The sequence below is a fragment of the Nasonia vitripennis genome, chromosome 5 (genome assembly GCF_009193385.2).
Source record: "Nasonia vitripennis strain AsymCx chromosome 5, Nvit_psr_1.1, whole genome shotgun sequence".
Lineage (NCBI taxonomy): Eukaryota > Metazoa > Arthropoda > Insecta > Hymenoptera > Pteromalidae > Nasonia > Nasonia vitripennis.
In genome coordinates this window covers 825061-851073 of record NC_045761.1, presented here as the reverse complement: position 1 = coordinate 851073, position 26013 = coordinate 825061, and the positions used below count along the sequence as shown (strand labels likewise).

General features: G+C 49.5%; 3 protein-coding genes across 5 annotated transcripts in view; 2 read left to right on the top strand and 1 right to left on the bottom strand.

Annotated features, from left to right (window-relative positions):
* Positions 1 to 10545, top strand: part of LOC100122141 (irregular chiasm C-roughest protein) — a 72829-nt gene extending 62284 nt beyond the window's left edge. The window contains exons 9-13 of one of the 2 annotated variants that reach the window (XM_008203560.4): positions 438 to 581; positions 1238 to 1488; positions 1574 to 1815; positions 2045 to 2174; positions 2343 to 10545. In XM_008203560.4, coding sequence (XP_008201782.1) covers positions 438 to 581; positions 1238 to 1488; positions 1574 to 1815; positions 2045 to 2174; positions 2343 to 2441 — 866 coding nt within the window. In that variant the 3' untranslated portion in view covers positions 2442 to 10545. Of the gene's footprint in view, positions 1 to 425; positions 582 to 1237; positions 1489 to 1573; positions 1816 to 2044; positions 2175 to 2342 lie in introns of both variants that reach the window. The other variant, XM_008203558.4, reaches the window with a different exon arrangement.
* A 253-nt stretch (positions 10546 to 10798) lies between these two features.
* Positions 10799 to 13063, bottom strand: LOC100122098 (GPI mannosyltransferase 1). Of its 2 annotated transcripts, none has more exons than XM_031932529.2 (3): positions 12867 to 13063; positions 12630 to 12766; positions 10799 to 12546 (listed from the first exon to the last, which is right to left on the bottom strand). In XM_031932529.2, exon 3 carries the CDS (start codon positions 12103 to 12105, stop codon positions 10885 to 10887), a length of 1221 nt encoding a protein of 406 aa, XP_031788389.1. In that variant the 5' UTR covers positions 12106 to 12546; positions 12630 to 12766; positions 12867 to 13063; the 3' UTR covers positions 10799 to 10884. The 2 variants fall into 2 exon arrangements, with proteins under 2 accessions (XP_031788389.1, XP_016842446.1); XM_016986957.2 differs by having other exon boundaries at positions 12630 to 12744; positions 12867 to 13044.
* Positions 13064 to 14329: 1266 nt separating this feature from the next.
* LOC100122082 (toll-like receptor 7) lies at positions 14330 to 19922 on the top strand. Its single transcript, XM_016986956.2, has one exon. The coding sequence runs from the start codon at positions 14854 to 14856 to the stop codon at positions 18931 to 18933; it is 4080 nt and encodes a 1359-aa protein (XP_016842445.2). The 5' UTR covers positions 14330 to 14853; the 3' UTR covers positions 18934 to 19922.
* Positions 19923 to 26013: the final 6091 nt, after the last annotated feature.

Below are 26013 nucleotides of genomic sequence, written 5' to 3'. Positions count from 1 at the left end.
GCGGCGCATTTTCAAGATGCCTCGCTGGAAAATGCGCGTTTGCCCTCGAAAAGAATTTCGTGTATCGCGCACACATGCAGCCCGAGCTTCGATATCGAAAGCCGTTATATCGCGGTGCGGGATATTTTTCGGAAATTAAAAGCCACTCCGGGAGCTGCAGCGAAATGGATTTTTCATGTCCTCGCGAATACTATTTGGTTCGGCACTTGGCTTCGGTTTGTTCAACCGCAAACCCGCTCGCCTTTCTTGTTTATTTCTCTCATGTCGACACGCAGGAGAACACGGAACACGGCAGCAGCAGCAGCAAGAATTGCGTGTACAATCGCGTATCATCCATCGTACACTATATAATATGTAGAAAATGAATGAAAGCACATTTTTCTCCTGAGTTTATTACGCGCTATTAAACGAAGCATGACGCTTAGCGTTGATTCCAGTTGACTGGCAGCTCATTCTGATCGTCGTCGGGCTGGTCGTCTGCGTGATACTGATCGGCATCATAGTCATCCTCATTCTGCACTGTCGCGAGCGCATCAAGCAGCCGCAGCCGAAAGCCGCCCAGGCCCACGAGAACGACATGCGTAAGTATAACGGGCAGCGATTGACGCCGCTCCTCTCTCGCTCCCTGCAAGCTCACACGTGCGCAAAGTCGCCTGAATGTGACTTTGTGACAAAGATAGACGAGCGAGAGCCGATGATCATCGATCGAGCTATCTTCGTGCCGGGAGGCGCTCTCTCCCTTTCACGCCCGGCCGAGCGGATAATCGACTGTTTCAATAGTTGATAGTTTGTCGCGGATTAATTTATGCGCGGCGATCGGTCGTAAAACGCGCGCGCTGGCATTCCAGTCGCGCGGACAGACAGCGGCGGCTTTTTTCCCGCGAGCGCAAAATAATCGACTCGCTCCCCCTCTCTGTCTCTCGATATGCAGCGGGCGAAAAGGGAAAAAAGGATAAACGACAAAATACACGAGAGGGGGTGCGGCCGAGATCGTAATGGAACGTCAGCGCGCAAAAACAGAGAGCCGGCGGAGAGTGAGAACGCCGATGTCCATGCATGTTTTATAAAAGCGAGTAGCGGCGGCGTCCGTGTGTTTTCCGGGGAAAAATACACACAGAGGGCCGTGAGAGAGAGAGAGAGAGAGAGAGAGAGAGAGAGAGAGACAAAGAGAGAGAGAGAGAGCGCAGCGAAGCGGTTGTGTGCGCGTATGAACGCCGGGACTTTTGATGAATTGCAGAGGAGACCGATTCGAACGCCGACCGCTACCGAGAAAGCGACCGGAGCAGCAATCTCTCGGACGTCAAGGCTGACATCCGCGCGGGCTCGAGCGTCAGTAATGCCGAGAGCGTGACTGCGCTGGACAGCGAGGGCGAGGGCAGCACCCGGGGGGTGAACGCGCTCGCGCTCGCCGGCCCGGTGCCCAATCCGATCGCCGGATTCCGCTACAGCGCCGACTACACCGAGCCCTCCTTCCCGCCCAAGAGCAACGTGAGTTTTTTTCATTTTTCTCTCATTGATTTATACCCAATAATAACGATGAAAATTTCCCATCACACCCACTCGATATTCGCAGGACGGCAGCAACAACAACGGCTACGTGCCCTACGTCGACTACTCGCGCGACTACATGCCGCCCTCGACGCAGACGGGGATGGCCGCGTCGCGCGAGTCCCTCAGCAGGATTCCATCCAGCGGCATACTCGCCTCCAAGAAGATCGGGCTGAGCTCGGCCAACCTGGGCGGCACGCCGCCGCCCCAGACGACCCCGATCATAGACCCCCGCTTCTCCGCCACCTACGGCAACCCCTACCTCAGGTCAGTCCTTCCCCCCCGCGTTAATCAGCCCAGCGACGCGGCTAATTACGAAATCAAAGCCAACGAGATAAACACGCCGAGCTAGCGTCTTGGGATGCGAGCAGCCCTGATTTTGCTTGATTAATAATCCAATTGCATTAGCGTCATTAACACGCATTACGAGATTGGCGCGCGTGAAAGGCGAAAATCTCAACAGGCGCCTCATCCCTCTCTTCTTTTGAATCCGCAGAATGTCGGCGGCCGAGCAGCTGCGACACGCGCCACACACGGCCATACCCGGGGTGACGCCGGCGCCGCCGCCCTACACGCAAGCCATGCGGATGAACAACCTGAATACGCTGAACGGAGCCGGACCCCAGGTAATTTTCGCGCTTGAAAATGGTAGCAACAACAAGTCCGAAGCCGCAAAGCCACGAGCCGGCTCCTACTCTGCTCACCTGAGCGTGACGCGCCCGAGATCGAGTTAGCCGCGCAGCGTCATCCGATTGATTAACGTTTAACAGGCACGGTCTTTGTTGCATGTGCAGGCGCCTCTGTCGGCCCACTACATAACCGGCGGGCCGAACGGCGGAGTTGCCACGGTCAAGCGCACCTCGGCCGTGAGTACGCTGGCGACGCACGTATGAGGCCGGCAGACCGACTCGAACTAGACGACTCCTCGAGGGCCCGAGGAGCTGCTGCTGCTGGAGGAGCGCGGCCAGGAGCTGCGCCACCGCGCGGCCGAGGTCCAGGAGCTGCTGCGCCGGGCCCGCGCGCAGCGACTCGCCTCCTCCACCAGCCACCACCACCACCGGACGGGCAACGGCGAGGCGGTCCGCCGCTGCGAGAGACTGCTGCGCCAGCTGCGCCGCGCCAGCCGCGAGCACCGCCGGCTCCTGGAGCAGCGCAACGCCCAGCTGGAGCTCTACCTGCGCCGGCGGCTCAGCGCCGCGACCTCCCAGCTCGGCTGGGCCTCCTCCAGCCTCTCCATCATGTCGTCGGCCTGGAGCCTGGCGCGCGCCCCCAGCGCCTGCAGCCGGACCCACGACTCGGCCTCGCTGCTGCTCATCACCCCGGCGGCGCTGGAGCTCGCCGAGCTGCCCGCGTCCGCCCGCTGAGCGCATCTCCATACAGGCTTCCGAGGACGCGCGGACGCTGCGACGACCCGCCGCACCTGCTCCCGCACTCTACTGTAGATAAGACGAGCGTCAAGCGTACACATATACATATATACATATTCTCGCGGGAGCCGGACGCCCTCGTCGCGCCGTCCGCGCAGCGAGTGTGTGCTGCGTGCGAGTGTGCGGCTTATCAAAATTATAAATATAGAAATCATAAATGGGTTTTGTACGGGGGGATCGAGCCGGTGTTATTGACAATCTTCTATCGACGTACTCTTTTTATTCTCGTATTCTAGGCTCCCGTTAAGGTGTTCGAATAGGTATAGCAGAAGCGAGACTGAGCTCGGCGCGGATCGCTCGTCGTTCTTCCGCTCTCCGGCGGTAATTACCATGTCGAATGCAGAAGGGGGAAAAATTTTCACGAAGCCACATCCGGCGATAATTGGATCAGTGGAGCACCCTCGAAAAGGCACAGTGTATACGGACAGGGTAGTTCCCTCTTGCTCTCCTTCTCTCTCTCTCTCTCTCTCTCTCTCTCTCTCTCTCTCTCTCTCTCTCTCTCTCTTCTCCGTGTGCACGTGTGGGAGAGACGAGTCGAATGGATGCAATTAGTCGTGGGGCACCTGCATATCGCGAGAGTAGGCGCACGGAGCGGAGAATGCGGAGTAAAAAAACGAGTAATCTCAGTAGCTCAGCGTCGACGGCCATTGAAAATGGCCCGCCGGCGGAGTAAGTTTCCACTTGGCCTGAAATGTATTATTCTATACAGCGACGAGGTTAATAGAGAATTGTAAAGCGAGCAAGCTGCGACGCGAGCGCGATTCCATTCGATTCGACGCGACGATTTTAGTCACGCATAAAGACTAATTTATACTCTCGAGTATAAACTCTCGCGCGCGCAACGGGCCACGCACGCGATGCACAGCGAGGCACACGAAAAACTTTAATTCGAGAGTCGCTCGCGTCTGCCCGAGATAACACACATACACACGCGCGCGCGCTCGAAGCACGCAACGTTTTATTCAGCGACGAAGTGGGCGGACGAACGGATAGCTCTATATACTTAAGGACGATAAACGACTAATGAAAAATTAAACCCGTTGTCAATACGAAACTTAGAGCCTACTATGAACACAAGCACACAGTTCACCGGCACTAATTTCGCGAATTCCATATTCGAAATGCGAGCGGCGGCTCGCTATACCCTGTAAATATACACAATTCTCCGCGTCTATCTCCCGCACGTATCGCATTGACACTGCTGCTGGGTAAAACGAAACTTTGTGTGAGATTAGGATCGAGCGGTGGACGAAATAAATACATATAAATATATACCGTGCGGTCCCCGTTCACTTTTCAAAAAGCATAACTATCGCGTCGTTGTACAAAAGAAACGCTGCCTATATCGTCGTCTGTGAGTCGCGATTTCTTATCTCTGTATAGTGTAGGTAATATAGGAGGGGATTTCGAAAGTTTCGTTGTATAGCTCTCGGTGAATAACGCGCGAGTGCGCCCGTTTCAAACTTTCCGCTAGAGTAACCCGTAATTTCGGCAAACAAGGTTTTAAAAAAATCTCTCTCTCTCTCTTTCTCTCTATTGTTGTTGAAAATTATCTTTGATTTTGCGTTGTATAGCAAAGTGTTTGGCTTGAGAGAAACAAGGAAAAAAATTGCGTCGTTACGTTTTCAAAGCTCTGGTCGAAATAAAAGAAATATTTATCGTTATCCTCACTAGCATTAGTAGTATTACTGTATCATTATTGTCGGGGCAATGAAAAATAAAGAAAGTCTGGAACCGAAACATTTCAGTAGATATACCTATATAGCAGCTCTATTGATTTCCGCCCTGTGGGTCGAAAAAGGATAAAGAGTACTCGTATAGTCGTACGTTCGGCTTGGAAAAAAAATCACTTTGAAAGCTGCAAAAGTTTCTAGGAAATTTCGTGTGTATAGCGTCTGGAATAATTGATATCGATAACGAAACAGGGTAGCCTATCAATTATTTAACGCGGAGAAAAAGAGGATAGGAAAGGAACTTTAGGACCGCGAAAGCTTCACCCAAAGGGCGCAGTTAGATGCAAAGCTCCGCGCCGATATTAATATATTGACAGAGAATTTTCGACGACGCGCGAATATTGTTCTCGGCGCGCAAGCTCTATACAAGGGAATATTAATAATAGCGAGTGGGCTGCCAGCGGCAGGGGGTACAGCGTGCAATTACAAAAAATACCGATTTGCGGGCGGGCTGATCTATCGAGCGCGTGTACATACACAAAGAGTGATCGGAAGCTGAGCGCGGGAGAGAAAGAGGGGAAAACATTTGAAATGCATAATGCAGCTGCGCAGAAGCCAAGGCATAAAGTATTGTATAATTTATATAGACGGAGCAAGCGCAGAAGTGTGTGTGTGTGTATATATATATATATATATATATATATATATATATACACTCACGCACACACACATATGAATATACATAACAACTTTATATATTGCAGAGAGTCTTGTAAAATAGTAAATCGTGTACATAAAGTGCGGAAGGGCTGAGAAGGAGAAAAAGAAAAAGAATTATTGCTCGCGGTATCTCTTTCGCGTACGTACGTACACATAAGTTTAGTTAGTTTTATAATATCTGTGAATCACTATTTGCATAAATATATATATCCTTCGGGTTTTGCCGTCGACCTACCTCGCTTATTCCTCGATCACGAACTCTCGTTTAAAGTCGCGGTTATCGATCACTCGACGCGATCCGAAAAGAAAAAACTCATTTTGGCGAGTTTCGTTGGCGGCAAACCAGTTGATTCATATTTATAAATTGTTTATAACGAAGAGACGAGATTTTATACTGTTATCTACATAAGACTTTGACGTACTTTTTAATTAAAAATGAAGTGTGCAGAAAAATTATATATATATAAATAAAAAATATAAATATATATATATATATATATAGGTATGCAATTACGTACGCACATACTTGCTCGGGATATTGCAAAAAAATAAAACAATTATTCGAGCTTCGAAAGCTCGTAAAAGAGAGTATAGTCGTTGTACAGGTGTGAAGATCTTTCGTAAGAAAAAAATTATGGAAAAGATATTAATAATGATCTATCGACGCCCCAGTATCTCCCGGAAGTGTCTGACACTTCCTTTTTTGACTTTGCAGCGTATGTATACAAAAAGCATATAAAGAGAGCATATCGCGGACTGTGAATAAGAAAAATAAATAATTACAATCAATGTACGGGGTGGTCCTAGGCGATGTTGCAATTAGAGAAATTTATGTCGTTTTAAGAATATTACTACTAATAATTACAACAATAATAAGATTTAATATAAATTATCATAAAAGTATAATTATTAAAAAAAAAGAAAAAGAAAAAGAAAATAGATGAAATTGTCTTTTGCGATACGGGATCACCCTATACGTATCAATTGGTTATCTGTCAATTATAATATAAACTCAATTCTACGTGCATTTATTCGCCTTTTAGTAGCGGTCGAGCGAGACTCACAAAGTAGCATCTCGAAGAACGACGTACCTCAATCATGCGACGCCAAGTTGACAAGCGACGTTTCCGAAGGGGAGCGGAGCGATTGTACTCCAGCTATTATATCAGATGTATCTAGTTTCTTTTGTGTTTGATCATCGTCAATGATAGGACCACAAATTTTCTGAGATATGCAGCACACCCGCATTATTGCATTGTCGTTGATTATCCTCTATAACAATAAAGGCTCTATTACTTCTCATCATCTTTCTCACAAGTATTTTCACTTTTTGCAATTAATTCTATGTATTAACGCCGAGTTAAAATTTTGTATCGTTCCACAAGTTAAGCTTGTTTCGATAACGGAGAACCTATGCGCTAAATGTAATGCGCTGATGTACAGTGTCAAAAGTAATGCACTCTCGTTTCAGCGTATGATCTGTGATAATATAGGAAAGTAGTTTAATATATAAAAGAGAACAAGGTATAGTTGCGTAGTATCATACTTCAATTTTTCGATTTATCTCAGAAAATTTGGCATCCCTACCTATGAAAAATTGTGAAAACTAAAGTGAAACGTCGCCTCTCAACTCGCTAGTTGAGCTTGATTGAATAAATGACATGAGAGTAAACGTCGCTCAATTGGTGCTGCAATTTGAGATTTCTTCGACCATGTTAAATGAATTTACGATATTTTACGACTCGGGCTCACGGCCTATTAACGATTCTTCGCAAAGTTTATCGCATAATACGATTTGCTCGAAATGTACTTTGATCAGGAAACCGCACGAGAAAATTGCATTTGCCATCGGATACTCTTGTGGCGATGAAACCCGGTGGTTTCCTATTAAAAAGAATAACAATAACGAACGAGCGAGTTTGTAATTAATCGAAAAGTGACTTTTTAGAATTACGACTATGAATTCGCGTAGTGATATACATCGTAATACCGCATAACGTATAATCTATTTCTAATTCGACTGACCGACACCTTAGAAAAAAAATAATAAAAAAACAAAAACATATATCCCATATTTTTCTTGATGTTAAGCTTTTCCTCAGATGTCTAGGATACGATCTAAAAGAAACACTACTAGAATTTTCATTGACTCGTTGCGCGACTGTGTATCTAATTGTATATATAAGAAAAAGATAATCCCTATGACGATATGTTTCTCTCGCAATTTCGTGTCACTGACGAATCGCTTTCCAAAACGCGAAGAGAACCTCATGAAATTCCAACAGCTCTCGTTTTCTCTACAATCTAATTCTTTTCTACGAAACATATCAATATTTGTATAATGCGTATACAGTTAGCGATATCGTTTTTTAGTGCGTATTATCAGTGCGTGAAAATTCGCAAAATTGTATATTGCGCCAACGTTTTATAGAAACGAGGAAAGATCTGAAATGACCAATTTCCACACTAAGTCAAAGTCGATTCAAAACTTCCATGATGATCGCAACCCAGTATTATTGCATGAAAAATACATACACAATCGAAAAAACTTTGACTTTGTATACGCCACTTCACTTTGTAAAAGAGATGAACTTCGAAATTTCACAAAAGCGTACATCTGTATCACTGCGTAAAATGTTTCCTCTACGAGATCACCTATATGCCAAAAGACTGTACTTCGCAACAAAGCTAAAACATAAACCCAGATCTGTGCGCTTGGGACAAACGAGTCAAAGAAAAGTAAAATGCGAAATCAAATAACAAAGGCGAAAACATCAATTCGATTACCGCGAGATCGTCTCTCTTATGTAGTTAATAATAATAATTTTGCATTATAAAGCTGTACACTGTGCGAAACCGAGCGAATTATGTCCCGATGGACAACCGATTACGAGAAACTGTAAATGCGATTCAAGTTCCCGAGCACAAAGAATTAAGCGACTGCTGTCTCGAAGAAACCTAAGAGTCTGTTCCATATATTTCTATGTTATCGAAAAGCCATTTACGCAACTGAGACCCGTGACTAATCGATACGCGAAAAACATTTTATACGTACCTGTCGAGCAAAGCTGAAAAATAGGAGAAAAACGAGAGCGCCAGGAAAGAACAAAAGGGGAGATATCAGGGAACCCGACGTCAAAACATGTTATGTATAGAGTGTTAGATGCAAGGGTCGCCGTGGGTGCTTGCGTGACGAATTTCACACTACTTCGTGTTCATTATTAAAAAAGAAAAAAAAAACAATGTATAAATGAAAGAAAGATGAATAATTAATACGAGATCTTCCGTTGATCGATAATTAAGGAGCACGTGAGACGCGAGTATGATCAAGCTATATCTTTAATTATCTCTCTACGTGACAGTGTGCCAATAAAAGAGAAAAATACGCATTTCTATGAGAAGGTATTGCCTAAAATCATTGTAGAAATCTTCGTTTCGTCATTTTTATTATTTCATTTATTTAAATATACGTCGTGTTGATTTTTATTTCGAGCTTTCTGTTAAGCCGATGCGAACCATCAAGGGCGAATCGAACGTTTGGTCAGAAGCTGACTCTTAGCAGAAAGCCGAAATAACTTTTTGTTGCCAAAGACAATTTTTATGATTAATATTTTACGTTGTGTATATTTGTTTGAGTTTAACATTATATCGCGCGGCAGTTTTATCGTGGTCACGATTTGTCGCACCAGCGTCGAAAGTGCTTCGATTCGTCTATCTCATTCATATATCTGTCACGCTATCGTCATCGTATCATCATCATCATTATTATTATTATTAATTTTACTATTATCATTATTATTATTATTATTATATTGTAACTCGTTTTCAGTTTACTTAAGCGCGTCATTTTCCGTTATTGTAATACTCATGATGTATTCGCTATAAGTACGTATTATATTATAATTACGTGCCTTTTGTATATTTTCCATTGGCCTAGGAGCGCCGCGACATATATTATATTTATAATACGACGTACACGCAACGATATAATATGTATTATCGATCGAGCTGTATCAATTTATTTTATACACTTTTTCGGAAGATTATATGTATCGCAGCTGTTATTATTTCATTAAATCCTGCCATATTCTAATTGTGCCCGTCTTTATTTTTGTTTGTTTGCATATCACTCCATTGATCAGTCACCTTATTTACTTTCACGCATCGCCGTTTTGCATTTTTTGTTCTGGTAAGTTTCGTCCTTTCCTAATACTACACTCACATTCTAACACAACACCATATATTTCCTTTACTCGTTCGTTTTAACGCTTTCCGACAGCGGTTCTCCGAGCTTTCATAATAATATGCACTTGCGGTCTTCGACTTTAGGAAAGGGTGATCTCTCGATACCAAGCTTGAAACGAAACTAAAAAAAGATTTTCGCGGTTGTATCGGCTTAATCGGATGCTCATATCTGCATGTGTCTAGCTGTACAAAATAATGGTAAACGCATCAAGCATAACGAAAATAACACTGCTCTAAAGCTGAATCCTGTATCATATGAACGATTTGTATAACTGAACGGGCGAGTCGACTCGCCGAGAGATATTAGAGACGGAAAAGTATTTTACCTTCTAACTCATGTTGAGTTTCATTGCTCGAGTGAAAACGCTTTCTTGTCGCGGGGTGTGATAAAAAAAAGCTATGTATGCATATCCGATGCGGGGCACGCTCTTTTTTCTCGGGGGCGCGCAAATACATATATATATATATATATATATATATATATATATATGTACACAAGATTCTACTCGGATCTTTTTGCGCGTGCGAACGTCGGTACCTATATATAGCCGGAGATATCAGCGACGATTGCAAGCGCGCATAGCGAAACGTTATGTACGGCGAACAAGGGATCGCTTTCGCAGAAGGACGGAAAAGAAGGGACGAACGAAACAAAACGCCATAGCGATGAGCATGTAAGGATCGCATTGTAAATAGTCGAATGTCTTTGCATAATTGAAGCGCGAATTTTTTGTATAAACGACGAATATACCGTATTTTTTACACGAATGCTTGATATTTTGAAGTTCTTCGATGAAACGTAGACGGATTTCAACGCTTTTGTTCCCGGAAGAAGCGAAGACCGAGAGACGAGAGATAAAGTGTCTTTTCGGGAATCTCGAAAGCGATCCTTTAGTCGTTACTACTCGTGATTGTTCTAGATTGAAAAAAAATATCTATATATAGAATCATTACTATGTCTACATTCCTTTAACGAATCTACCACTATTACTTTACGAAGCTACCTGTACATACGAATTTTATATTCCTGCGAAAAAAAACATAAGAAAAAATAAATAAGTAAAAAAGAAAACATGTCGAAACATCTTTGCCATTCATTGACTTTGTAGTGACAAGCTCATTTGTTGTAAATAAACATAATTTTCGAATTTTTCAATAAAAAATTTTAAAAAATCACTAACCCACTTGCTGTTTCTCTCATTGCTATCGATTTTATTGTTATATTCTATAAAATACAGGAAGAGTTTTACAAAAACTCTTTGTACAAAAAATTACATTTTATAACAATTAATCAAGTCCACGAGTATCTTGATGTTCACTGCAAAGAAGACCATTCCAGCTGCCCAAATGTAGTTGAACGAGTCGATTCCTTTGAACTCTAGCAAGTACGCAGCAAACAGCCACAAACTTTGACTCAGTATCCAAGCAGTCAGTAGCACAACTGTTCTAGCCAGACTCATTTTCAAGTAAGGTAAGCAAATTGGAAGTAGAGACAGGAACCAAAAGAAGTATTGCGAGGTCATGACAGGATTGAATGTGACCATGGTTATGGCTTGGGTAAATAAAGCAAATGGTAACTTCTCTTTGGTCGAGTAGCGAAAGGCTAGGGCTACCAATATGGAAACTTGTGGTAGAAAGGTGAAGATTTTTTGTACAATGGTAGGCCCCTCATTGGCTGACAGATAGAGCATGTAAAAGAAGACAGAAAAGTTGTGTCTCACGTCCTTTCTAACAATATGATAGATTAAACTTTCATCTATAAACTTTTTTCCATAAAATGCATAGCACAAGGCTGTCATGTCAAACAGGGCTAGTGCACATGGTATGATTAGTTTCAGCTGCCTTCTGTTTGGAATAAACAGATTTTTCTCTCGGAGATACAGATACATAACTAGACTGAATGCTAGTGGATATAGTCTAAAATGTATTGACAAAGCATGCACTATTCCCGTCATTATAATTTGATCGTTTTGTAATAAATACAAAGTCCACAATACAAAGTAGACAGCCAGAGAATCTGCGTTCCCTCTTGTTGATATGACTATTGCCAACGGATTGTACAACCACAAAAGTGCACACAGATTAGCAGTTTGCGGCTTGAACTTTTGACAGATGAGGATTTTTCTCATTATTTTTGCAACTAATATGTCCACAACTGAGAAAAATACTTTACCACAATCTTGATGGAGATAGACATTTGGTGCCATCAGCATTGCAAGCAGCGGTGTGTACCTGTAGGTATGACGCTCATAGGGTGATCCTCCTTTTGTCATATGGCGAGCAGCATCGGTGTACACTTTATAATCTACATCAGTGTATGGTACTTTAAAATACTTATCGTGATAATTTGCATATGTGATGAGTAGAAGTCTCAATACAAAAGCAATAGCACAATGTATTTGCAGCGATACTACTGTGTTTGGCTGCATGCTTTTTTTCTTTGGAATGGATTTGTTGCAGCTCTTAACACTTGGTGCAACGTGTTTTGTCATATTGATACGAAGATTGCTACCAGTTTCACAATTTTATTTTATTGTGCGCTGCTGCTCTTACAAGACAAGCTTTAAATTTTTCAAATTCTTTTTTACAATCATCTTTTTGTAAATTACTCTTATTTATCACACAAACAGCATACTCTGAAGCAGATTCTCGACATTCAATGACTAATGAAGGATACTTCCTGAACCTTTGCTTTGCTCGTTTTACTGCTTCCATGATTCACGTAACTATACCCTGAACATACTCATCTTTCTCTTTAACGCATTGACTTCTTCATCAGTGTGAGTTAAGGAGTAGATAATAGGTCCCAATGAAAAAGTTCCAGCAATGATGACTGTTACCCAAACAAAAGTAGCAGGATAGCGATAAATAATACCTCTCTCTCTTAGTGTTAATTTCCTTTTTGGGGGCATAGTTTACTTCAAAACTTTTTTCTGAAACACAGGAATCAAGATATTTTCATGTCATGTAAATAGACAAAAAAAGTACTGTAATAAGGTTATATAATGAAACTTACATAATCAACAGTATTGTGTTCATATGGTTTAGAGATATCGATTCCTTCACAAACCAGAGAGACCGCTGAATTTTTCATGCAACATTTCCTTAACTCTTCAATTACTCCTTCGCATCTGGAGGGTTGATATACGTTATCTATTTTTTTTAATGATAAAAATGAAACTGGGTTGCAAAAAATTATAGGTTATGACAGCGCCGCTAGGGACCGTCCCCTCAGTCCTCAGATAATACTCACCTTTTAAACACGTCTGTAGCTTACACGCAAGCTTCTTGCATGGATCAAAGGTTGTCATTCAAATATATAAAATAATTATTAAATTATAGTTTTATTGCATCGATAAACTGCAAAGATTAGCCTGAAGATCACGCCTGAAGGCTGGTGCGCAAATCGGCCCGATACGGTGAAATCATAGTCGCTGCGAACGTTGGTAATGCAGATCGAAGATCGATAGGTATAGACGCACGTGAATAGTGCAGAGGCAACGTACCGACAGTCGAGAAATGAGACCTCGATTGGTAAGGTATGATGACTGCTAACCATTTTTTCAAATTCACGGAAAGCGGGTTTTTTTACCCTATGATGATAAAATGTCCGTCTCGACGTTCTTTTCCTCTTCTCACCTGGTAATATCCTCTGTTTTTCGTAATACTCACACATGGTAAGCATAGCATAAGTCTCGATATCCACGCAGCACCATGAAAATTTTAGACACGAACCCGAATGCCCGTTGATATCTGCTCAAGATTTCTATCGTTTCTCAAAACTCTTCATCGCTTACACGCACGAGTATATAGTTATACAAACAATTTGCAGGCAATAAACAATGGTAAAGGGGTAACGGAATAAATCTTATACTTCAGTCAGCAGCCATGAATAGGCTTGTGCCTTACACTTCTGGAGCGCGAGCATGGGAACCGTGAAATCACACTTCCGCAATAACACAAACACGTCAAAGAAAAATGAAGAAAGTTGGAAAAGCTTAGAAAAGCAGAGAGCTGTTTTTTCAACTGCGGACTCTTACAACTCAATTATCGAGCGCCTCGAAAATTTGACGGAGCCTTAATCCGCGGGGCATTGTCGTCGCTGCGCGAGAGGAACCCGGGCCTCTGAAAACAAGCTTTTCTTAATACAGTCTGCAGGCGGCGCGCACGAGCGCGAATTCGCTTCGAATTTCAATCCGCGCTCTACTTTTCTCTCTGCTCTCCCGAGGGCGAAAGCAAAACTATCGTCGAGAAATCTTGAGAAAATATTTTCCTTTTTCCCCCGGCGGCCGCCACGAAGATTCGATCTCCGAAAAAGCGATCTCGCCGAATAGAATCGCATCGCATCCCGCGCGTGCAGCGCAGGAAAGGCACCGCGACGGCGGCACGGCCTTTGTTGCAGCCGAAAACTTTTTACCTGCTGCAGTCTATGGGACGCGCGACGCGCTGCTGCTGCAGAGGAGAGAAAAGGACCCAGCGAAGGAGAGGGACAGAGCGAGAGAGAGAGCGCACGCCTTTGTCCCCCGTGCGCTCGGCAGATAGGAAATGAATGGCTCGTCGTTATGCTCGAAAACGAGCGGAGGGGCTGCCGCCTCGGGCTGCTGCAGCGAGTCCGCGCGCTCGTGCGGTGGCGCGCCCTCGCGAGGCCTCCGCGAGTCTCGGGCGCCCCCACCACCGCCGAGCCGCCGCCGCCGCCGCAGTCGGTCGCGAGCGAGTCGAGCGCAGCGGATACACTAGTCGACGCGTCGCCGTCGAGAGATCAGTACGAGTCGAGCATGCGGCCAGTGAAGGTCGGCCTGTCGTGCTCAACGCTCTAAGAGAAAAACTTTGAAACGGTGCTCGTCTCGCGAGACAGCACACGGACACACGCTCGAGCATCGGCTCCGGAGCAGAGGACAAGAGCTCGAGTGCGAGCACGCACGAGTGTACCAACGACCGCAGCCGCACGATACAGCCCACGAGTGTTGCGCGGAGGTGCGCGCGGTTTTTGTTTTTTTCTGAAAAAAGTGATCTCCGGAAAGTGCGAGTGTGTCGTCGGCGTCGAAGCGCTGAGGCGCGCGCCAGACGGACAACAGTGTGACCCAGAGAGCAGAGGCCATGGCTCGGCCCTCGTTCACGTGATATTCGCAGGCTGCAAGGGAAGCTGGCTCTCTCTCTCTCTCTCTCGCCCCGTCTCCGCTCGCGCTACCCTCCTCCTAGCGCAGCTTTCTGAGCCACGATCTCAAGATTAAGACGCAGGCATGGCTCGAGCGAAGAACACAAGCTGGGCCCTCGGCGCGCTGGCCTGCTGCGGCCTGCTGTGCCTGCTGATGGCGCGGGCCGCGAGCGCCTCGTGCCACTGGTCCACCGATGGCAACGACACGCACTCGGCCGTCTGCAGCCTGCGCACCCTCGACCCCTCGGCCATGGCGGCGCTCTTCCCCTCGCTGGACAGGAGCCTCAAGCTGCGACTCAGCTGCAGCAGCGTGCACCACTTCGAGAGCACGCTCTCCGGCGAGAGCTGGAACCGGCTGAAGGGCCTGCACGAGCTCAGCATCGAGGGCTGCAAGCTGCTGCGCATCCCCGACGCCGCGTTCCAGCCGCTGGCCGATCTCAAGCGGCTGACTGTGCAGACCCTGAACGTCGAGTGGGGCGTCACCAGGAGCCTCGAGATCGCCTCCGACGCGTTCGCCGGGCTGCGCGAGCTCCAGGTCCTCGAGCTCATCGACAGCAACCTCAAGGCCCTGCCGGCCAACGCGCTCTGCGGCCTGAGCAACCTGCAAGTGCTCAACCTCACCGGCAACCAGTTCAGCAACGTCAGCGACGTCGGCTTCGCGGACAACCGGCCCGGCCGCGACAACTCCAGTCGCGCCGACTGCCACGCGGACATCCGCGCGCTCGACCTCTCGCGCAACGAGCTCCGCAGCCTGCCCGACGAGAGCTCGCTCTCGAGCCTGCGCCAGCTGCAGGAGCTCATGCTCCAGCACAACTTCATCGACGCGGTGACCAGCGATGCGCTCACCGGCCTCACCAACCTGCGCGTCTTCAACGTCAGTTACAACAACCTCAACTCGCTGCCGAACTCGCTGTTCGCGAGCACGCGCGACCTGCAAGAGATCCACCTGCAGTTTAATCAGCTGCGCGAGCTGCCGCGCGGCACCTTCACCCGGCTCGAGCACCTCCTCGTGCTGAACCTCGCCGGCAACCGGCTCGGCAGCGACTTCGTCAACGAGACCACCTTCCTCGGGCTCATCCGGCTGATCGTCCTCGACCTCTCCTACAACCAGCTCACGCACATCAGCGAGCTCATGTTCAAGGACCTCTTCTTCCTGCAGATCCTCGACCTGCGGAACAACTCGATCAGCCACATCGAGAGCAACGCCTTCCGGCCGCTCTACAATCTGCACACCCTCGAGCTCTCGGACAACCGGCTGCACGCCATCGGGCCCCAGCTCTTCAACGGGCTCTTCGTGCTCAACCGGCTCACGCTCTCGGGCAACCTCGTCTCCAGCATCGACCCGGTGGCCTTCCGCAACTGCTCGGACCTCAAGGAGCTCGATCTCAGCGGCAACGAGCTGACCAGCGTGCCCGAGGCGCTGCGCAACCTCAACTTCCTCAAGACCCTCGACCTCGGCGAGAACCGCATCAGCGAGTTCCACAACGGCTCCTTCCACAACCTGCACCAGCTGACGGGCCTGCGACTCATCGGCAACGAGATCGGCAACTTGACGCGCGGCATGCTCTGGGACCTGCCGAACCTGCAGATCCTCAACCTCGCGCGCAACAAAGTGCAGCACGTCGAGCGCGACACCTTCGAGCGCAACAGCAAACTCGAGGCCATCCGGCTCGACGGCAACTTCCTCTCCGACATCAATGGCGTCTTCGCCAGCATCGCGAGCCTGCTGCTGCTGAACCTCTCGGAGAACCACATCGAGTGGTTCGACTACGCCTTCATCCCGAGCAACCTCAAGTGGCTCGACATCCACGGCAACTTCATCGAGAAGCTCGACAACTACTACAAGATCCGCGACCAGAAGGTGCGCACCCTCGACGCGAGCCACAACCGCATCACCGAGCTCACGCCGCTCTCGGTACCCGACAGCGTCGAGCTGCTCTTCATCAACAACAACTACATCACCAATGTGCGGCCGAACACGTTCACGGGCAAGGTCAACCTGACCCGCGTCGACATGTACGCCAACATGATCGAGAGCATGGAGCTGACCTCGCTGCGGCTGACCCCCGTGCCCGAGGGCAAGTTGCTGCCCGAGTTCTACATCGGCGGCAACCCCTTCAACTGCAACTGCTCGATGGACTGGCTGCCGGTGATCAACAACATGAGCGCGCTGCGCCAGCACCCGCGGGTCATGGACCTCGACAACGCGATGTGCCGCGTCTCCGGGCCCCGGGGCACCGCCATCGTGCCCGCCTCCATGGCCAAGCCCGACCAGTTCCTCTGCCGCTACGAGGCCCACTGCTTCGCCCTCTGCCACTGCTGCGACTTCGACGCCTGCGACTGCGAGATGACCTGCCCCTCGGACTGCAAGTGCTACCACGACCAGACCTGGAACACGAACGTCGTCGACTGCTCGGGCCTGGGCACCCGCGAGATCCCCCGGCGCATCCCCATGGACGCCACGGAGGTCTACCTCGACGGCAACGACCTGCACGAGCTCCAGAACCACGTGTTCATCGGCCGCAAGAACATGCGCGTGCTCTATGTGAACGGCAGCGGCATCGAGTCCATCCAGAACCGCACGTTCAACGGGCTGAACAACCTGCAGGTGCTGCACCTCGAGGACAACCGCATCCGCGAGCTCAAGGGCTTCGAGTTCGAGCACCTGGCCCACCTGCGCGAGCTCTACCTGCAGAACAACCTCATCAACTACATCGGCAACCTCACGCTCTTCCCGCTGCGCTCGCTCGAGGTGCTGCGGCTGCACGGCAACCGGCTGGTCACCTTCCCCGTCTGGCAGGTCAGCCTGAACGGCCGGCTGAACGAGCTCTCGCTCGGCGGCAACCCCTGGTCCTGCCGCTGCAAGTTCATGCAGGAGCTGACCTCCTGGGTCTCGGACAACGCGCACAAGGTCATCGACGCCAGCGACGTGTGGTGCTACAACAACGAGGCCCGGCCGGCCTACCGGCGCCGGCTCAACGTCAACGAGACCGCCTGCTCGGACTACTTCGCCCAGGGCGGCGTCATCGAGAGCATCATGGTCTCGGACTACCTGCCCATGGTCGCGGCCACCCTCTCGGCCATCCTGCTGCTGCTCGTCCTCGCCGTGCTGGCCTTCATCTTCCGCGAGCCGGTGCGCACCTGGGCCTACTCGCGCTACGGCGTGCGCTTCTGGGCCAAGGCCGCCGCGCCCGAGGACAAGGACCGCCTCTACGACGGCTACGTCTGCTACAGCCCCAAGGACGAGGAGTTCGTGCTGCACAACCTGGCGGTCGAGCTGGAGCACGGCGTCGCGGGCCTGCAGCTCTGCCTGCACCACCGGGACCTGCCCTGCCTGCGCGCCGCGGCGCCCGTCGTTCTCGAGGCCGCCGAGGCCTCGAAGCGCGTGGTCATCGTGCTGACGCGCAACTTCCTGCAGACCGAGTGGTCGCGCTTCGAGTTCCGCGCGGCGCTGCACGAGGCCCTGCGCGGCCGGCCCGGCCAGCTGCTCATCGTCCAGGCCGGGCCCGTCGGCCCCGAGGCCGAGAACGACCTCGAGCTTAGGCCGTACCTGCGCACCGCCGTCATCCTGCGCTGGGACGACAAGAGGTTCTGGGAGCGGCTGCGCTACGCCCTGCCGGCCGGCGACGCGCTGCGCCGCAAGTCCTCCTCGCTCTACAGGCGCAACGTCAATACCTACACGCTCGAGGGCCGGCCCGAGAAGGCCGGGGGCGCGAGCCTCCGGGTCTCGGAGCACATCGCCGCGGGCCACCACCCGCTCTTCAAGGACTCGGCCGAGCTGATGCAGGCGCCGCCCGCCTACTCGAGTACGGCGACCATCGGCCACCACAACAACGCGGCGACGCTGGGCCTGGGGCCGCGCGCGTCCGAGGCCGCCGCGCACCCGGGCCGCGAGACGCCGGCGGGCGGGCCCAGCCCGAGCCCGCGGCTCACCATGAACCGGGCCTACCAGGAGCCCTCGATGGACGGGCCGCACGACGCCAGCAGGCGGCCGCTCTCCGAGCACATCTACTCGTCCATCGACTCGGACTACTCGACCCTCGAGCGCAACGCCTGGCGGCAGCACAACCAGCAGCACCAGCACCAGCACCAGCACCAGCTCCACCAGCACCACCATCCGCAGCAGCAGCCGCCGCCGCAGGCCGGTCAGGCCTACCTCGTCTAGTTGCGAGCGCTGCTGCCTCGCCCGAAGACGAACCGTTACACGCGCTCCCGTTTCTCTCATGTATACTGTGCGCGCTTGAGTTTTTCAGTTCCGCGATTCACGAGTGTATTATCACCTTCGCCGCTGTGTGTGCGAAAACGAGGCGTTCGCGATCAGTGTTTGCCTACTGCGAAAATATGACTGTGCTTGGTTCGAGTCGTCGCGACGGAAGTTTCCTATGGACTGATAAGCGGTTCGCCGAGTGAGAAAATTGTACGCGTCTTTCGTTTTTCCGCATGTCGCGACGGACCCTGCGAAGAGCCGATGGCCTACCTCGCCAAACTGTGTGAGTGCGAGTGCAAACGCTTCTACTTAAGGAATAAAGCTCATTCTATATTATTACTCGTATCTAAATGCTTGATGGATGGTGCGTCGCGGGCGAGACGGCGCCGCCTCGACCACGGCGGGCTCCGGTCTCGGGCCGCGCGCACACGCGCTCGGCTGTACATACTTATTTAAAAGCAACTAATTGAGCGTCTACGCGAGAGAGATTCGGCATATTGTAAATGTTTCTCCGATTGAGTGTGCGAGAGAGCGTGTGTCTCCGCGAGTGAGAATCGCAAGCGACGTTGCGCGGAGACGATACTATGTGTGTGCTTTTGGAGTTTGACGTGCGAATTCTCGTAGGAAAGTCTTGGTACTTTAGATAGGCAATTTTTTATAATTTTATATTGACTGCTGAACGAAGGCTGTTGTACAATATGTAAATATGTATTTACCGAATAATCTTTCGCCTCGTGTAAGATATATTCTCGACTTTAGGTTCTGTCTCGAAAGAAAAGCGCGGAATAAGCGAATCCGCATGTAAAACGATCAGGCAAGATCACATGCGTTGCGTGTATGTATGCACACGCGATTGTGTATATACATACAGACACAATATTTGCTAAACTCCAATAATTTAATTTATGTGAATAAATTTATAACTTACGTTATTGTTTCAAAGTAAACAAAGTTGTCTTATGATTTACCTCGACCCTCCATTCCTATCATGCACGAAAAAAAAAATTGAAAAAAAAGAACAAAAAGTCACATGGCCGACGAATTCGTCGATAAAACACATTAGAGCGCGTGTAATATTTTCACGAGAAAAAGAAAGCAGCCTCGTAGCTGCGCTCAAGTGGTGGCGTGTGCCCTTAAAATAACATCGACATCATCGCGCACGGTACACACACACACACACACACACACACGTGTTCCGCTCTTCCACGCGTCTGTCGACAGATTGCCGAAGTTTAAGTGCTCGAGAGATAAGATTGAATATTTACAGAGTAAATATGAGCGATCCGCGAGCGCGCGCGCATTTACGAGAGGGATCGCACGAGATCCTCCTCCTCCGCGGCATTAGACTCAGTGGTGCCATTGAAAATTGAGAACGAGGACCAATCGCACCGCCAGACGCACAATCAAATCGTTCATTCGTAACCGGAAACGCGGTCGATTAGTCGATTTTGCCCGCGCGAGCCATTGGAATCACGAGCGCCGATATGTAGAGCGCGGGTTATGTGTACATATCTACGGCTCTCGGCGGCGGCCGCGATGTGCCAGAGCAAACACACTCGAGCGGCATCATTAGTTTCTCGAGTGACAAGTGCGGTTCGTTAAATTTTTCAAACTGATTTCGCAGAATAGCCATCATGGAGCATCGGGATTACTTCGGCGCCCACTAATTTGCTTCTCGCTATCGCCGCATCATTGGCTCAATCCTATCGCGTAATCCGCGGACAGCGCTGAGAAAAAACTGTTTACTACGCACTCGACTCGAGCGGGCGGCGCGCGGTAGAAAAGTCGATCGGCGTTATATACGACTCGCGTGTCGGCGATTAATCATCCGCTTCCTAAACGCCGCCCCGAACGATCTCGTTTCCGACTTCCGACGTGTCATAACAATTTGCGCGCGCGAGCAGGGATACAGCGGCGGCACGGACCTGCACGTCGTCATCATTTCGCACCGAGTGAGTGCGAGTGTGTGTGTGTGTGCCGCTTCGAATTTCACAGTCTAGAAACCCGCGCGCGTAATTCCCCCGCATTATAGCCGTTCTGCCCGCTCCGAAAATGCGCGCGCGAGCTTATTAACGCCCGCGATAATGCCGGGGCTGTAGCCGCGCCGTGTATATTACGTATTGTGCATGTAGGTGTACACAGAGTATACGTAAGAAGGCTGATTAGCATCCCGCGACACTTGGCCCTTTTTCCCCGCGCACACTCTATCCTCGCGCGAGGAAAAAACAAAGAAGCCGGGGAGAGCCGGAGAGAAAGAAAGGGGCCGACGAAGTTATCTGGCTTTCGTGCGGGAAAAGCTCTTTCCGTTTCTTTTTTATCATTTTCATTATTCAGGCCGAGTGCTGGCGGCGGAATTAGCCGCGGCTGCGAGATTGCACGCACGCCTTCTCTAAAAAGGGGAGGTGAATTTTTCTCCTTTTTCCGCCCCGAGCGATTATTCGGGCTTTAGCGGGAATTAATTTGATTATTCTATATACCACGCGGGCGCGCGAGCGGCGAGTTTGTTAATTTTATCAAATTCTGCACATACAGGGCACCTCCGGCGCGGCTCCTTAATTAGTCGGTCGTAGAGCGGGTTTGAATTAATTTTTCGTAAACAGTATCAGCCAACGCGATCCAGTGCACAAGTATGGATACCTTCGCGAAGCAAATAAAAAATTCAATTTGCGTTACGTCTCGCGCGCGCGGTAGTCCGATATTTTGCTGCATAATTTAGCGATGTCGACGCGGGTAATCTCTTCGCTGCACATGGCCCAGCAGCTTTTTCCTTCTTTTCACGCCCAAAAATACCGAAATTTTGCACTTCAGCGAATGGAGGTCAGCTCGGAAATTTCGTCGCGAAATTTTTCAATCCCGCCTCGAGGCAAAGTTCACGGCTCCGATAAGGCCGGCTCGCGCAACAGTGGCGCGGCTACACCGAAGGGAGCACACCCGAGCACACATGGACACTGCAGTGCCGGCGACCCCGCGTGTGTGCGCATCGATCGCCGGGCCGTCGTGCGGCTGCGAGGAGCGCGAGAGCTAGCGCGCGCACCTTCATTATTAATGCGCTACCGCCTACTGCTACGCCGTCTGAGTGCAGCTTTGCGCTCTGTTTTTCGAGAGTCCGTCTCTCCCTCTCTCTCTCTCTCTCTCTATCTTTCTCTCGTCTCTATAGACTTCTTTTTGTTCGCGACCACCGACGTTTTTCCATTCAATATAGATGGGATTAAGTGCGGCGCCGCGACGAGAGGCTATAAGCACTCGCAGAGCGCCTAGAGTAAATACGCGCGGATCGGACGTGCGGAGGCATGTCTCATCGGCTCTACTGCATCGGCCGGTTATCGAGCCCGTTCCGCTGCGCGCGTGGGAACTTTCGGCCGGCGGAACCCTTTTTGTCACCGTCAATAAGCCCGCTCCGTTTCGATGATCCGTCCACCTGATTAGCGCCAGCTGGTTCAGCTACTTCAACGTTTTTCGGGAAAAACCTTTTTCCTCTGTCGTGAGCAACTGCGATCAAAAGCGTGCGTTGTAATTATACACATACAGTCGCGCGTGAATTCCGACGGCGCAGCCCCGAACTTTTAATAAACTTGCCTGTGATTTTCAACTTCCTCAACGGGCGGCGCGACGACTTACACAGCGCCGGGATGATTTATACATTGTTAAAGAAGTATTAATGAGACTTTATAGTTCATAGCTAAAGTTAGTTTTATTAACTGCCGCGCACGAAATTGCTTCTTCGCAGTCGGCGTGCCGCTATAGACGCTCGGCACGCGCGAGTCGGAAAAACGCGACTATGCACGTGCATTTAACAGAGGGAGTACCCCCATAATCTGGTCATACCCTTGGCTGTTTGCACTGTAAATATTTATCGACTCTGAGTGAAAATTTTCAACCCTGCACATTCTCAAGCAGCAACATAATTAATTCATATTTTTATCGATTTTAGCGTTATTATTATCTCCCGTGTAAGTCCGCCAGAATGTTAAAGCTGGAAGGAAAGTAAATAATGGATATATTATACCTCGGTAATTCACATTTTAAATGTTTTTTGCTGCCAATCGAATTGAAAAACATTGAGCTGGAAATATGACCGATAGAGCTCTCGTCTACTTTTTTTTCCTGGTATACGAGCGATCATCGAGCGCGGGTATTTTGATGTCGATACTCTCCTGTAAATTATGCATGGAACTTTGTTTTGAATAAGTGAAAAGAGGCGAGATAGAGGAGAGAGAGAGAGAGAGAGAGAGAGAGAGAGAGAGAGAGAGAGAGAGAGAGAGAGCGGAAAGACTAGTGTAATTGTGGAATTTCAATTCACTATTCATGGGGTATCGCATATCTACAGACCCGAATAACGCGCGATATACTTTAGAAATATCAACATGCGCGCTCGAAGTAAAGTAGAGCGGGGTATTTAATCCATAACTCGCGTTGCATCATGCGGCAGAGCTATAATATTGCGATATTTACCATCTCAAAAAATTAGTTCTCCCCGACTGGATGACGACTGCCCCTTTAGTCAGAAATGAGAGATGGCTCCAGTTTTCGATGAAAAATGTTAACGAGCTCGGACGTATCGCTTGTACAACAAGCCAGCGTAATGGCATTCGACATGGCTCGCGTCTCGCGCGGCATGCATAATAGCCATACCCGAAAAGGTCAACAGGCGCGTGTGCGACGAAGGAGCCGCTGCCCCGCATCACGGTTGCGCGATCGATAAGGGGAAAAGTCAGCGCGTCGCCGATAAATCAGCAGTGGCCAAGCGCGTAGGACGCTGCTGCATCTGCGATTGACTCGGATAACGGGAAAAAAAGAGGGAGATGAATTTTCCCGCACGCGCTGCGAGCTGCAACCGTACACCGCGTTGCTCGGCTCGGCCTCTCTCTCTCTCTCTCTCTCTCTCTCTCTCTCTCTCTCTCTCTCACTCGCTCGCTGTATCGAATTTCCAAAATATTTCCCGGGCCGCGCGTAATGTACGCGCCACATATAGGTGCGCGCGGATGAAGAGGCTCTCGGAGGCGAGATGACGAGATGAGGCGAGGCTCGACGCACAAATGACCGACGAGCGGACCACCGCTGTTTCGTCGTGAATTACATAAACAATCGGCCGGTTAACATAGGTAGATGCGCCTCGGATAGAGATCGAGGAATTCTGAGACGAGCATGTGAGGCTCGTCGCGGAGGCGGTCGGCACTAATTTATCGAGCCTGCGTGGCTGCCACGGGGAGGCTTTCCCTCGGCCCCGGAGGTATGCGCCGCTGCGCTTGCAGGGATATAGAATGACAATTTTTCCGGGGAATATCGCCCGCCGCTGCTGCCTCTCGTTCCTCTTATCCGATTATCGCTTTTATTTCTTTTATGGGAGGGGGTCTCTCTCGCTCTCTCTCTCTCTCTCTCTCTCTCTCTCTTTTTTTTAGATCGTTATTTTCGTAATTAGCAATTAACCGTGTACTGCGCGGGACTGTGCGCTCCGAAACAGATGTTTGGGGCGGGTTTATTGATGTAGTCGTTACGGGAACGACAATATTTGCTGGCCGCTGCACTAAATTATGCTCCACTCTTTTTTTCTCCTTCGAGCGCATATGGTCAGAGTGTACTTTCCTACTAGCGCGGAGTCACAACTGCGGGTAAGTATGCGACACTCGCCAGTGCATCGAAATGCAACGCTGCAACGCAGCGAGGTCCTCGAGCGCATAGCTGTATCCGGGGACGTCCCTCGGCGGCGGTGGAACACTCGTTCGAGCTGCGCACACATCTTCGGGGCCATCTACATTTCTGTACAGAGCCGCGCGATGCGGCCTTTGACACGAGTCGGCCCGCAGCCGCCGCAAATGAATTGCTTTAGCCCTCTCCCCTCTCCGCCTCTCAAGTCCTGCGGCAAACGCTATTAGCCGATACGTACACAGCTCGAGCGACAGATTCTCGAATCAGACTGAAGTTGATCAAACTGTTATGCGGTCGAAGCTAATTCCAGCTCGGCAACTGCGAAGGATGCGGCGATGCAATTACGCCTCGCGCTAACGCGGGACGTATGCGCGCGTTCTCGCTGCGGACCAAACGAATATCGGGCTGCTGCGTTATTTGCCAGGCCAACACCGAACGCGCGCTGTAATTTAATATTTTTTCAACTCCATCAAAGTTTGTTTTAGCCGCTGCTACTTCGAGCCTTTAATATTTATGAAGACGCCGCGGCAGTAAATAATAATTAAGAGATCCGCTTGAAACTTTGATAGTCGCGTGTAGCTCGCTCCAGAGGCAGAGACGTCAGCTCGCCTTATTTTTTCTCTCTCTCTCTCACTCTCTCTCTTTCTATAGTACACACTTCGGCAGCGGCGGAAAGTAGTTGCAGCAGCTGAGAAATTAAGAAGCCATTTAACATTGTACAGCGCGCCCGGTATTTTCTCAGGGACCCGACTTTTTGCCGGAGAGCCGGAGCGACGCGGCCCGGCCAGGAAATTCGGTAAACAGCAATTAACCGACTCTTGCTCTCCCGCCGTGTGTCGGCGAGCAACTTGCGCGAGAGCTGCAATTCTAATGTCAAATATTTATGGGCCGCGCAGTCGATAGTTATCAAACTTGCCGGGCTCGCGAGTTTCTCGAATAAACGCGGTATATAGGAGAGCGCCGGACTGCAAAAAGTTGCTCTCCAAAATAAGCGTGAATAGTTTGCTTTGAAATTTTAATTGCTTTCGAGAAGTTGGCGGAAAAAAGAGCGGGCAGGAGCCCCGTATGGTCTATCCGTATCGAATCGCTCGGGCCCGCGCATACGCGCAACGAGAACAAAAAGCAGCGCATGTAAATTGCCTTTCCCGAAAAAGAAGACTACTGCTACACACCAATATGATCGGGAAGCGTGAATCCGGTCCCGCTGCCGCCGATCACGAGTCTATTCGAGAGATTCCCCGAGACTTAGACGGAGAGACGGCTTCGTCACGTCTTATTCGCGCGCGGACGGCGCTCCCGCTGTTCTCACCCTCGAGAGTCAGCGTCGTTAAATCGAGAGCCCGAGCGACTGTATCCTTTTCGAAATTAATGGCGCGCGAGCGGTTTCTTTTA

Coding starts and splice junctions, on each gene's coding strand:
- LOC100122098 (XM_031932529.2), bottom strand. CDS start 12,105: ATGACAAAACACGTTGCACCAAGTGTTAAGAGCTGCAACAAATCCATT.
- LOC100122082 (XM_016986956.2), top strand. CDS start 14,854: ATGGCTCGAGCGAAGAACACAAGCTGGGCCCTCGGCGCGCTGGCCTGC.